General features: G+C 36.0%; 1 protein-coding gene across 29 annotated transcripts in view; it reads right to left on the bottom strand.

Annotated features, from left to right (window-relative positions):
• NRXN1 (neurexin 1) overlaps positions 1-14,799 on the bottom strand; it is a 679,845-nt gene that overhangs the window by 404,301 nt on the left and 260,745 nt on the right. For all 29 annotated transcript variants that reach the window (XM_071422858.1, XM_071422867.1, XM_071423014.1 and 26 more), the window contains one exon: positions 1,326-1,764. In XM_071422858.1, coding sequence (XP_071278959.1) covers positions 1,326-1,764 — 439 coding nt within the window. The remainder of the gene's footprint in view (positions 1-1,325; positions 1,765-14,799) is intronic.

Below are 14,799 nucleotides of genomic sequence, written 5' to 3'. Positions count from 1 at the left end.
GGTGTTCAATTCCAATTGAAGATTTTGAGAAGTTGTGTTTTGTTGTTCAGTAAGGCATGTTTTTTTTTTTCTTTTTTGGTTGTTTTTGTTTGGTTGGGTTTTGTTTGTTTTTGTTTGGTAGATTTATTTAACCTCGAGAAATCTAAATGAGCAACTGACATAATAACTAAATCAAGGTTGGTACCATTAGAATTTGAAGCTGCACTTTCCAGAAATGAAATTATTATTTTTCATAATCATAGTGCAGGTGGGTTTCAGCATGGATTTAACCGAAATCTTCAATTTAAATTTGCACCTAAGATTTGCTTTGTCTGAAATATGATTTGTGTGTACTAAGATGTTAAATAAAATGATAACTTTTTTGGGGTTAAGTTTCATAAAGGAACTATAAATGCAAGCTATGGAAAGGTAGTCACCAGAAGGAAGAAAGTGGGGGAAATTCCAAAAAGTCCAAAAGAAGCGTAGTTAAATTTTTCAACACCCAACATACAGCCTACATAAACTTCATGTTGAATACTGATATTAATAAGAAAATCTTCAGGACTGAATTACAGACTCAGTATATTCCCTGCCCCCTTCCTCCCCAAATCCTGGCAAGAAGTACAGGAAAGTCACTGTAGAAGGCAGCTGTCCTTAAATTGATGTATATTGATTATTTTCTTAAGACAAGCTATATACTCCAGATGAGAAGAGCTGATGCACATTGGTGATTTTACTGGATAAATGCACTTTAAGCCATATTACATTTCAGTAGCATGAGGAAGGGTTCACGAATTCTTTATTTTTACCACTTCTCAGTGAGATTACTTTTTGAGTAAACTACTCCAGAATATTAATCACACTGATAGAATGAGACAAGTCAATTATTTCCATTTCTGCAGACATGTGTTGTTAGTAATTCATTAGAATATTATTTAAGTACACTGAGATCTGCTGACATGATTGGAAGATCTGTGTTGTTTCTGTGGGGCAACTATTCCCCTTGTTGGAGATTATTGTCAGCAATTCCTTTTTTGCTTTATTTTCATTCTTCAAACTTGCCACTTCAGCTATTTGATGTAAGCAAGCACAGAGGGAGATTACTGTTGGTTTTTCAACCACACAACACACTTACTTGCAAGATTAAGTACTTGATTATCCAATAATGTAAATATAAGATATTTTACTCAGCAAATTATTGTAGTCTGGCACCTGAAAGTAATGACTTCTTATAATTTTCTTATTTTTCAGATGATGCCCAACTCTGTGGCAACATCAATATGTTCACAGTATTCTCTCAGATACAGCAGAAAAAGCTATTCTGAATGCAGACAAAAGGAACTTACCTGACCGCCCATCCCGCTGAAAATCCACATGGTACCATTCCCCATCATTCACCTTCTTCTGCAAGGCTTTTATTTTTATAGTACCTGATCCCATGTCTAACAGTAGGTAGAGGTGGCCATCAAGCATCTCAATGGCAAAAAAATCAACCTTCACCATCTGTGGATGTTTGGCATCTTTTTGGTGCCTTGGTTTCCCATGACTGAAAAGAATGAGGCCATTTGGCTCAGTTGTACGAAAGTCAAATGATATTGAGCCTGTTTTCTTGGCATTCCACTTTGGCAGAGAGATGAAAGACTCTGGTGTTTCAAATGTGATTGGATCTAAGGTTGCAACATTCTCACATTTAAATGCTACAACCCCATGAATCTTCATTTTAGGATCTCCTTGCTTGGCAAGTCGAGACAGCTCCAACCTGACATCGTTATTTTTATATACAACCTGCAAGCAAAGCAGAGAAGTTACTCAGAGAAACCTGAGCATTTTAGCCAAAGAGACACAATCTTGAATAGGCACATTATTTTGAGGATAATGGTGATGATATATGAATATGATAATTTACATACAAACAAGATGAAATAACTATTTTCATTGACTAATGATTTAATAATTGTTTTCATTAAACCAAACAAAGTTGCTCTAAAAATATCCCTGGAGTTAATTCCAACAATCTGAAAGAATCTACACATAATTTATACTACGAGTTGCAAATTAGCTTGTGTGGCCTTGATTACTTAAAAGCCTTTTCTGCACAGCCATTCTGCTATTATAAAGTATTAGATTTCATATTCCTCTAAACCCTTTGTCACTGTCTTAACTCTTCTGTTCATGTACAGAAAATATACCAAGGTCAGACACTTCATAATTTAACATCTTTTCAGTTTGTCCTTGGGGCTGAGGAGTAGTAACATTCATGGAATTCATGAGGCTATATAAGATAGGGAAACCAATAGCATAGCAGATCAAAACCAGGAAAACCTTTGAGCCTGTTCAATTTGACAAAAAAAACCCCAACTTACATATTTTCTCTGACTTTTCTGATAAAAATGAAAGACAATATAAGCTTTAAATCAAATTGACTTCTGCAGCAAATATTCTTGCTTCAAATCACATTTTCACTTGTCCCAAAAAGCCTGCCATGATGCAACCACTTCCCAGGGCTTTAATGTTTATTGGTGTTTTCTCAAATTGCTGCTCTTTCTTTTATTCATAATACAAGAGCTGCTGAAATGAGCTCCCCAATACCAAAGGTGCACACAAGTGTTTTGTCAATACTTTTAATTGTGCAATAAATTATACACCCAAGCTAAAATACCACTGAAGGGCTGAATACAAAACCATAGTGACAGAAGCTAAAACTTTCTTCTCTGTTTCTAAGGTTAAGCCCTACATTAAAAAGCAATTTGGATAAAAAGCAACAGCTCAGCAAAACCAAGCACTTTGTGCTGAGGCTTCTTCATCTACAGAGCTGCACCATTCAGGGCTGGATCACATCTGGCCTTGATCCAGTGTTCCAACTATGCAGTGTAGTTTGGAGGTGTTCAGGGGACCCATTGCTGGGACTTTACATCCCTGTTGGGGGTTAGAAAGTGCATACTAAATACTTAGGATAGAGCTTCTGGATTAATTTCTGCTGAGACCTGGTTTGAACACACGTGAAGCCCACTCTGGCACCCAGTAAGGGAACACATAGTGGATGAACTGCAGAGCTGTGCCACTGTTAGAAACAAAGGCACTAGCATTTACACAATCTAAGATGACATACCCCACGAGTGATAGTTGTTATTGAAAAATGTTTAAAATTAAAAGAAAAGGAAATGATTGATAGAGTGACATTTTTCAGTAAGAATTGTGTTCATTCCAATTATACCATTATCCACAATGCAAATTTCATCATAAGACTTGTCAGAATTATTCTACTGCAATAAAATGTATCCTAAAAGTTAATAAATAAGTCTATTTCTTCATTTTATTTCAGAGTTGAGTACAAGTAGTGTTGTTCTCATGAGAACTGTTTCTCCAAAGACAACAGATAAACCTCACTGTGGATTGCTGACAGCAGAATGCTACTCTGCTACAGAGACAGAGATAATGTGTTCTTCAACTGAAGACATCAGAAGTGAATAGAATTGGACTACACTGTAATATTAGGTAGTAAAGTTCCACACTTCCATTTATCAAATATATCCACAACACCTGAGACTTCACAGACTGTACAAAGGAGTTTAGAAGAGTACTAGAGAATAAGCACATGCAAGTGACCCCCTCTGGGGTGGCTTTCTGTCTTTAGAGGGAGGAGGAAGAAGCAGCCAGGAGCCTTGGACGTTACTTAGAGATATATCTGGTCTCATGAAGCATTGACCACTTTCTATGGCAAGGGGATTTTGGATAGCTCCTGCTTCACTTGAAGAAGTTACAGGGGCAACCTTCATGAATTAGACCAAAAAGAATCAAACACTGCCAGAGGATGAAATAAATAAAAAAGGAACAAATGGACTCTTATTAGAACTAAGTCCTGCTTGGTGACAATGGAAGTAAATACAGCAACAAAGAACATGAGAAGATCTTCTTAAATTGACAACTGAACAAGAGCAGGTTCCAGGACAAGGTGAATAAATGTACAAAGAGAATTTATTGTTTATGGACAAATCAAACTGTCCAACCTTAATGAAACTGGTTAATTGAATATTAAATTAGGAATTGACAGATATTTAAAAAAACTCAGCAGACTAAAGGAAAGCTAGGTTTTCCTTGAAGTCTAAAACAGCTTACTATGATCTGAAGTAATCTGGCAATTCAGAAATAATAATTTCTAATAAATATGGTTTAAGAACATAATGGACAAAGTGAAATGGCTTTCTCAATAACTTGTCAACAGCTCTTTAATTGACTTAATATATAATGTATGAGGGAAGCGTTGCTAAAATACTTTAGTAACAGTGACAAATATTTCCAATTTTATGCCACCAATGTTAAAACATCCTTGGAATCTCTAAATGTTTTAAGTGACAATTTTGTGCTTCCCTATTCCACAACTGAAACTTTGTAGCTACTGAGAAGAAAATGACTGCATTTTATTACATAGGTTGTGGGGGAACTTGAATAAAGCCTATATCTATGTTTTAGAATGTGCTTATGTTCCAAGTTTTAGAATGTGCTTATGTTCATTTACTCTTTCTAAATGGAAAATTTTGAACTGAATTATCATGGCTAATTAGTAATAAACCAGCAATATATGAACCATAACTGAAAAGACCTGTAAACTATTAACTGAACACAGCTTGCATTTGGAAGCCTGTTTCCTGGTGTTATGCTGAGATTATTACCCCTCTCCCTTATCCATGAAAAATGTACTCAGCCATCAGTGAAGCACAGCAAAAGGAGAAAAGTGGTACGTTCACAGAAATTAGTTGTCGTTAAATTTTGGGAAAACCACTGAAGAGTAAGGAATAATTCTGAGACTAATATCTGCTTTGTAACTCATGAAGGTGCATGCTTCAGAAACAACGGCCTCTAGGGTGCAAATAACTTACTGATTTATCCATTGATTTTGCCTTTTAATTTTTCTCTTGCTTCTGGGTACATAAGGAAAAACATATTTTTAATAGGTCTTATATTATCTGCTATTTCCATCTGAGGCACACAGCCCACAACACTAACTCAGTACATTCTCCCTCCTTTAGAGACAAGGATCCACAATCAGTCAAGTGAAGGGAATTGGCAATGGAGAAATATTGGATTCACAATCCCCCTTACTCCACACAGCCCACCAGTCACTATGCTGGCATCCATTGGGTAGGTGTCACCATCATATTTTTTTGAAAAATCCTGTTTGCCCAGGATTTCTCTCCAGGGAAGCTGAGAAGCATCAGAGAAAAAGGAAAACAATATTATCTGATTTGCTTCTCCTGTGTTTTGCTGCTTTGGAATGTGTTTGGACATTGTTTACCAACTGGTCACTGTTTGATTGGTTTTATGTGAATTGTTTTAACTTAATGACCAATCACCATCAGCTGTGTTGGACTCTCTCTTCAAAGTCACAAGTTTTCATTATCATTCTTTGTAACGTCTGTCTGCATCTTTTCTCTATTCTTTAGTATAGTTTAGTACAACATTCTTTAATATAATAAAAAAAAATAAATTAGCCTTCTAAGAACATGGGGTCAGATTCATAATTTTCCTCCCTTCATCTGAGGAACCCCAAAAATACCACAGGTTGGCCCTGGGTTTTAGCTTGCTCTTGCACTCTCATACCTGAGCAGCAATCTAAGATGCCTGCATGTGAAACTGCCAGCCCTCAGGGAATTGTATCATGCCATTAAGAGCACCTTGAATTTGTCTTGTGTTCACTCTGTTCTTTACTGCTAATATCAAGTAAGCTTCAAGATGTCAGTCTTTAAAACATATAACTACCTCATTCTCAGAAACTGCAAAAGGTCACCTGAACTCCCAAGAAAAACAGAGCAGTTAGCAATTTCCCATATAATTTGCAACCAAGCTATCCAAAGTGAGGAATAAATTTATGTCCTAAGAGAGACAGGACAGAACATTTTACAATCAAGATAACAGGCTTCCTTTGCTACCACCCAGGCCACATGCTGGGTAACTTGCAATATCACAGAGCTGGATTCATTTGTTAAGACACAGCCCTAAGACAGCAATTATTACCTAAAGCTCAGCACTCTCTTTAATGTGGTCTGTAGTCATGGAGAACAACCTAAGTTAATTCATGCTTCCCAAAGATATATCATGTATAGCTTTTTTTTTTTTTTTTTTTTTTTTTTTGCAAGCTGGGGCACTACTATTCAATGAACTCCAGAAGTGTAAAGAGGCATAAATCTATGAATGATCCTGAGAAAAGGTGAAGGACAAGAGAAGGACTTTATACTAGGAATGTATCCTAAATCTGTAAGTGTTCAATTAGCAAAAGTCTAAGTCCAGAAAACTTTAAAACAATTAAAAAAAACAGAAGAACTCTTTCAGTTCTTTCTATTGATGCTATCCCATGAGATTTAGAATGATTAAAGGTGTGAAAAAATCCAGATTACAACACTATTTTCAATTCAAAATGCAGCCCTTCCCACATCAAATATTATGAAGAACAGGCATTATTACAAAATAATGCCTTACATATTTCAAAATACTGACCACCTGTGCCAACAGTGGCTTTTCAATCATTGCGCTTTAAAATACTTTAAATTATTATGAAGTATTTATTTCAAATTAATTTACATTCTTAAAACCAAAGATAATCCTCAAGAATCTGATCACATCACCTGATCTGCAGCATCTAGGTTTCCTTGAGAACCAGAGGAAACCCAGGATTTCAGAGCACCTACCATTATGACCTTGCTGCAAAGAACTCGTCTATTTACTTAACTGAGAGATGAGGTAAAATACTTTTATAAATGCAATTTGAATAAATGTATGAACCCTGTATCAACACCTGTTAAAAATTGGATTAGATAAATTTTTGTTACCATAAACCAGTACTTTGATATTTTCATATCTCTGTGAAACCTGGATCACCTGGTGCATGTAATGGCAGTTAATTCTCCAAAATGGAGAATAATGTCACCCAAAATGGCTCAGGTAGGTGCTGCCAAGGTACAGATTTCCCCTGAAAAGTGGTCTCAGCAGGAGGGAACTTGCTGATGTCAGAAACTGTAACAATGGGACTTGCAATAAGGGAAACCTGAGGCAATTTTTTATCAGACACTAGAATTTCCATGCTCATTGAGACCTACCTGGTGCACACAGCATCACATTCCCCAGAAATTCAGCTGCAAAACTGACCACTAACACTTATCACGGTACTTGCTGTATGTTTTTGAACTAATCTGGGAACATCAGCTTGTCACAGGAGGCTTGTCATTTTGCTAATATGCCTCCATGCATTTTCAAGCTCCAAAATTAAAATATCAAGGAACACAATAAACGACAGACTATTTAGACAAAACTTAAGGAGCCCAAGTTCAAATGTTTGCAATGGGGTGCATTTTTGAACACAATGTGAAAGCACACAGCATTAATGACAACAGCTATTAAAGCCTCTACACCATATACCAGCTTTGTTTTCTGAACATAGAGAAGAAATTAGGGAGCATATTGAATGCTTCAAGGGAATAACTTATTCTTCCTCAAGTGAAATAGTTTTCGTTCTCCTGAGGTCAACATTTGTTATCTTTAAACACAAATGTGCTGGCAATGGGGCACTTAGAAAGGGGATCATTGAGCAGCAAAACAAAACCCAGGTATCTCTAGAGTCTTACTGAGTGGGAGGTAAGCCTAAGGACAACAGGATAGGGTTCCACGGTATGGATACATAAACACCTGGAGAAAACAATAACATATTTATTTTGTTGTCTTATTTTAGATCAATTAATATGGTCTGGGAAACTGCCCTGGAAGATTAAGCTCAAAAAAAAGCCCTTGACTTAATTGATCAAATAAACAAACAAATAACAGAAAAGTACTACAGTGCAGCAAATTCCTTGGAGTATATATCTGGGATTTTCACTTTTCACATTCTGCTGTTTCTTCTTCCTGTCTAGTCTGAGCATCCAAAACCACAGAGTGCAAACAGATCACAATCAAACTTTTGAAAAATATTAAATAGGCTTATGCAAGGCAAACGTATTACTTATTCAGTATAATTATGTGCTTTGTTTTGCTTTTTGTTGCACTGTTTATAGCTTTATATATAACAAGTAGATTTTTTAAATCAGACATACTCTCCACAGACTACTTTGGCCTAAGGTAGAAAGAAGAAAAGCATTATAATGACTCTTGTGTTAGGAGGTCAGGACCAATAATCCAGGGATTTGGGTTTAACCTGCACCTAAATGCCTCACAGAGAACTTAATTTCTCCTTGCTTCTCTGTAAATTGAATACATCATCTTCTCACAGGACAGCAAGAAGACTGAAGTCCACATTACCAGCACAAAATCTAGTGAAGCTTCATCCAAAATCAGACTCATTTACACACACATTTTCTATAGGGTGACAATCCCCCATTTTCTTTTTAAGGAAAACAGGTATGATATAGTTCTCACTTTCTAGTCTGCAACTACAGAGTCCAGAGCTCACTGATCATTCAGATAAAAAACCACCAAAGTGCATCCATTCTGTTCAAAAGCTGCACAAAATAAAAGCTGAAGTTGAGCAATCCATGTCTCAGGGTCAACACAAAAGCATGGAATCCCATGATAATCCCTGATAATGCACTTGGCAAGTGCTTTAATGCCACACTACATGGCTAACTAAAGACAACAAATTAGTGATGTTTGTTGTTTCTGTAACTAAGCTACATGGATGTGTTCTGCACTCCCCTTCCTTAAAATAACAGGATATATTGCACATCAGGCACTTGGAAAACTTCTGTTTACACAAAGCAGGCATACTTAATGTACACAAATTTATACTCTATTTAAACTGCTAATTGCCTTATCCCTGCAAATTCTAGGAAGGAAAATGGGCACCAAAAAAGACTAAAATTACCATAACCATAAGGAATTTCACTATGATTTCAACAGTACACCTGCACTTCTACTGTGGGTTGAAAATCATCACTCTCCTACCCCCAAATAATGATGTAAAAAAAATAGAGGGGAAAAAAAAAGTCAAACCAAACTAGAAAAACAAACCCAAAAGAACTCCCACAACTCAGTCCAAAGCAGGTATATTAATTATGCTAAGGAAACAAAACAGTTGTTAATTGATACGTACACTTGTAGAAACAAAACCAGCACTGTCAGAAACAAAGTTATCGGCATCCTGGGAGTGTGAATTTAGATTCCCTGTGCAGTATGGGCAAAGTCACCTATTTGCAGAATTAATACAGCCATGACAGCTCATCTTCTAGGCCAACTAGTCTTTTCTGCTGGACTTCTGAATGTGGAGCCCAGAACTGCTTGTTTCTTTTCTCTCCTCCTTTGACTGCCTGAATAGAGATGTTTTAAGGGGATGCCAGAAAATGCCTTTTTATGTTCTGAGTTACTGGAATATCATTTAACATGATATATTGGCAGAACTTAGGAAAAAAAGAAAATCAACATTTTTTTTCTAATAACATTGATAATGGGATTGTTATGTTTTTCACCCTGCTGTGGACACAAGTCTTTTGAAGATCTTTTTTCCCCTCTTCAATAGACTATTTTGCTATTCTTTGTATGTCCTGCTGTCTGCTGCCAGACTGCTAAATGTTGCTGACTGTGGTTGCTATGCTTTCTGTTTTTAAGAAATGGGTTCAAGTTTCTTTTGGTTTTTTCTTTTTTTTTTTTTCCTTCCCATGGCAAGGACTCATAGAAATTTCTTGGCAACAGCTAAGTTGCAGAGTTTAGGGACAAGTTGGTCCCACAAAAGCTCTATTGGCTCCTTAGTAAAGATAAAGCCTTTACCAAGACGTAAGTCATGAAATAAAAACAAGAAAAACACAGGAACCACCAAAAGGAAAACAAAATGTATCATTTAAGGCAAAAGCAGCTTTGCATTAATATACTGCATGAAGTCTAAGAAAGAAAACAAATTATATGCTACCTCCAATGACTGTTTGGGAAAAGGAAAAGGCTACAGGAGACTCAGTTTTCATGCTGGATTTCAGTTTTTTTCCTCTTGTTTCACAGTGCAGTAAGAATTACCAAAGATTAATTCTGTAGCAAAGTCAGAAATGTGCTGGTTTTCTTCTTTCTCCATTAACCATTCTCACTCAAGATCAAGTAAAAGAACTCTTTAAGGACTACATGAAAGAGGGGCTTTAAAGCAGAACACCATCACTACCATTTGTAGGGTTCAAGGATTATTTCTTTAGCATAATATTCATTATCTCCTATAAATTCCTTATCTTTAGCCCTTAAAACTTTAAATTCAAGGTCATAAAATACAGAAGCAAATAACGGGAAAAACACAAAGATTATATATATGCAAAAATTAATTTTCTAAGGAACAGCTCAACTCAAGTGCATTTGAAGGGAACATGTCAGATGTACATAAAATCTGAGTTACCTTTCATTAGGGTAGGAGTCAAATAAGTTAAAAATGGAAGTTGTTACAAAAAGAGAAAAATAATGAGTCTGAAAATAAAATCTAAAATGAGATAACACAAACCAAGTAGGGGAGGTCAGGGGTCTGAACACAAACAGAAACTTGTTAAAAAATGCAGTTACCAACACACTAACCCTGAACACCTGAACTATTTGAACAAATATTTTTTCCATAATAACCATGATTGAAGACATAGGAAAATAACTGTAGGCTTCAAATTAAATACAGAATGTCAATTCTATATATCCTTTGGTGAAATGAGGGAGGTTTATTCCACCCCTCACTAGATCTCCTTCCTTCCCTTCAGCCTCTCCTGTAAGTTTTTTATTAGCTGCCAACTTATGAATCTTAATTTACTGTTTCTGCAAAATAATAAACACCCAGCTGGCTTTTTCTTCCTCTTCTCTCTCACCTGTATAGGTTACTCCAGGCTGAATAGCAGGCTCTTGGCTCTGGGTGTTTTTAGCTACTCTCTGGTTTGGACTCATCCCCCTTTCCCAATTCCTGGTTTGAAAGACCCTTCTGTTCCACTGAGAGGAAAATGGCCCTCTTCTATGAGCTTTTGGCCAGACTCCATTTAGAAACCCTCTCAGCTCTGTTGGCTGACTATTGGCTGAGTGAAGTTGGCTACTAGCTGACAAGCTGTAGAAACTTTTCTTCTTCCATTCTGAGAGCCAGCACATTTCTTCTTCCCCCTTAGCTTAACAGCTCTTTGATTTTGTGATATTAATTTAGCAATAATTTATGCAGTTGTCAGCTAAATTTTGCTCTACCAAGATAGGCTAAATAACTTAAAAATAAAAATTAAAATCAAATTCCCACCCATTAAATATACTGGGCACCTTCCTGGAAGACATCCAGGAGAATCCTTCCCTACCTTCACCTGCAATTTCTTTTGAATCCTTACAATCTTTTTAACGTATCCTTTTAGCTTTCCAGTACTGCAACATGAGCAACTCATCACATCAGTGTTTTGCAGCCATCTTTGCCTTCTCAGATACTTATGACAATTGGAGGATAAGTTTTCTGTGGTTCTTTTGCATTCAAGATTGTTACTGTGATTGCAAGACCAAGGCATCAAACCACCACACGTTATTCAGAGGCAGCTTTTCCCTCCCCAGTGCTCCAAGACAGAGAGGTACAGCTGGAGGCTGCTGCCACTGCTTTCCTCTGCACTTGGTTCTGTGCCCACATTCCTTCTCTAAAGAGCCTATATTTTCTCAAGTGGCAAATGAAGAAGCAGCACTCATGCAGAGTAGCAAGAGGAAAAGCAGGGCTCTTGCAACATCAAAAAACCTGATCTGTATAGCCCACAATGTGTGTGGCTAAAAGCATTTAGAGATTTTCAAGAAAATAATTAAATAATGGGATATTTTTAAGGCATTGCTTTTCTATTTAAAGCCATCTCTAACCAAAGTCTACCTATGGGTCAGCTTTATGCTAATAAATTTTATTGAGGTTATAGGTGTCCTCCAAAATACAGGCAGCTGGTTGAACTAATTAAAGTTAATTACCACTGTACTGATAAGGAAGAGGGATGTGTTATTTGATTTTCAAGACATGCCATCTCATTGCAGTGAAAGAATGTAACAGAGCACACTTAAGTGTGGTGTTTAAAGGGTCTGATTCTGCTTGATGCCCTCCAAACCTGAGACTTTGGGGTCAGCTTAATGTTAAAAGGAATTTCAGACAATACAATTTACCTTTGGTTTGGTACTGAGAAAGAGGTCCTCAGCCTCAAGCCAAATCAATTCTTCTGAGAGATAATCAGAAAAAAAATCACATACTACCTCAACAATGTTCATCTAAGAATATTCCAGAAAAGCAGCTTGCCATACAAAATGAACTGCCAACAAGTACCTCTACACAAGCTATTGCAGCTTATTGCAATTTAACACAATTTTCAGCTTTTAAAAGTATATTGTTCTGCAAAATATTTTTGATTATGTAAATGTGTCTGTCAAAATAAACACTCCTCACAGTGAGCTGGGTTTTTAAAAAAAGCTGTGAAGAGAACTAAGTCTGAGTAAAGGGTAGATGATGCAATTAAGCTTTTATCACTTCCCTATGTCTTTTGGTACATCAATTGAGTGTCTCAGCAATGTTCTGTCATTTGTTTTCATCATTAGATTTTTTTTTTTAAATTTCAAATAAACACTTCAACTTGAAGCTACTTTAAATATAAAACATATTGTCAAATGTTCTCAAATACCCTTCAGAAAAATAGGTTTTTCCTTGGACAAAAGTGTCAGGCAAAAATAATTTTCTATTTTCCCTAAAATACTTTCCTGGGACTACACATGGCATATGCTGAATTATACAGATATAAAAAAAATAATAAAAGACATACATGAAACCTAAATAACGAATCAAGGTAACCACATCTATGGTAGTAACAATTGCTTGTATTTATCTCAGTACAACTCCATTTTACAACACGATACAAGATTATGTAAAGAGTTGCAGCATTCATTTTCTTTGGAAAAGTTTGACAAAATTACTTTCACGATTCTGCTGTCTCTAGTGGGGCCTTAGTCCTGCTGAAGTGACTTGTACTGTTTAATAATTGTGAGAAAGCCTCCTATTTAAAGGCTAAATCAGGATTATTTAGCAAGCAATTGATGCTGTCTAACAAAAACTTTAGTTCAGGAGTAGATAAGAAGGCAAAACTCAGTGCAGTCATGACTTTCATATCCACAAAGACAAAACCATTTACCTTTCAACAGAAAATAAATAAGCAGTCTCATTCTGACTGAAAAATAGATTTGAATACAATATCTAATAAGTATGAATAAAAATTCTGGGGAAAAAAAAACTTGTATAAGCTATTAATTGTAATATAGACCAGGGCACATAACTAAATTCTGCTGTGTGATGTCAGCAGAAGCAAGGAGGGCTCACTCTGTCTGCTTGGGCTGGAGTCAGACCCAGGGAACCAAGGAGTCTTTGGAAGTGTTTGGCTTTCACAAAGACAAAAAATACCAAGAGGACGAGAGGAGGCAGGTTGCTCTCAGAAATTGTAATGTTAATAATTTGGTCTTGTGAAAGCTGACCCCTAGCTGAGTATGGCAATACACTTTCAAAGTACAAGTTAAGTAACTCAAATTCCTAGCAGTCTTTGATATTAATAATCTGACTCAACAGATACAGCAGTCTCGAGACATTTTCGCTGTTATTCACATTATTTCTAAATCTGTCTCACAGAAATGACAAACTTGACAAGTCTTATGCTTTCTAACAACTTCCTCTGTGCCTGTACAAAAAGGAAGGTTGGCATACTGATTAATGTGATTTATTTCAACTTGGAGCATTTGCTCTTATCCATTACTTACATAAGTCTGGCATTTACTTCATAGCTGAGTTGGAGATTGCAAAACACTACCTTTTCCATCTCTAGTATTGGCACAATGAATTGTATCATATGTTACTACCCCTAAACTTGGACTGATTTCCAAAGCATCTTAATGCACCATACCTTTTTCATTTATGTCTTTGGTCAGAGAGAAAAAAAACCAAACCAAAACAAAAAACACACACAAAACAAACAAAAAAAAGTGTTCCTGCTCATCTCTGTTATATTTATTTAGCTGAAATAATACCCATGAGAGGTTTTCTCATCAGCTTGATTATATCAGCTTATAGGCCATGAAACTGATAATAATGGAACCCCCAAACACAGATAAAAAAGAAGGATTTTTGCAAAATTTTAAGGTGTCAGGTGTACCGGGCATTTTGGTTGTATGTTCATAGCTGAGCCAAAATACTGGGGCTTTACCGACATCTGTCACCTCTCTGAATTTTCAATTTATTTTATCCTTCTCTTCCTAGGCATAACCTTATAATTTGCAAGTTTGAAGATATCTGAGCTGTACATGTAATTAAAGAAATAACCAATTTTTACAAGCTACAATTCTCATTTGACGCTAAAATAACCACTTTTTAAGACTGGATTTGTAGAGCTGCAAATACCTGAAAAACTGACTTGACTATAGACTTTTGAATCAAAGAATAAGCTCTTTTAAGCATAGAACCCTAAAATGTTCAGGTAATTGACTTAAAAACTGGCTTAGATTTTTTTAAAAACCATTTTGATTGTTATTAAATGTATGTTTCAGGAAAAATTGGTGGAAACATCAACCTGGCTTCCAGCTAAACATATTGAAGCAATTGTAACAAAGTTAAATAACTATATTTTTAGTTTGACAGTTAGATGATACTGGCATTGTCTCAATAGGCACACATGGATTTTTATATTTCTACAAATCTTGTTCATTAAAATGTTTTAACGCATACATTTAATCTTTACTATCTGAAAGTAAAGAAATAATTCTTGCCTCATTATTGCTTTCAAGCTGTCCAGTTAAAACTAGGAAAATATGCACAGTCTAAATGGCAAAGCAGCATCTCAGTCCTCACTAGCTTTTACACATATG

This window comes from Agelaius tricolor, unplaced genomic scaffold (genome assembly GCF_023055355.1).
Source record: "Agelaius tricolor isolate 1412-34295 unplaced genomic scaffold, bAgeTri1.0.p SCAF_1, whole genome shotgun sequence".
NCBI lineage: Eukaryota > Metazoa > Chordata > Aves > Passeriformes > Icteridae > Agelaius > Agelaius tricolor.
This window is presented reverse-complemented; position numbering and strand designations above follow the sequence as displayed.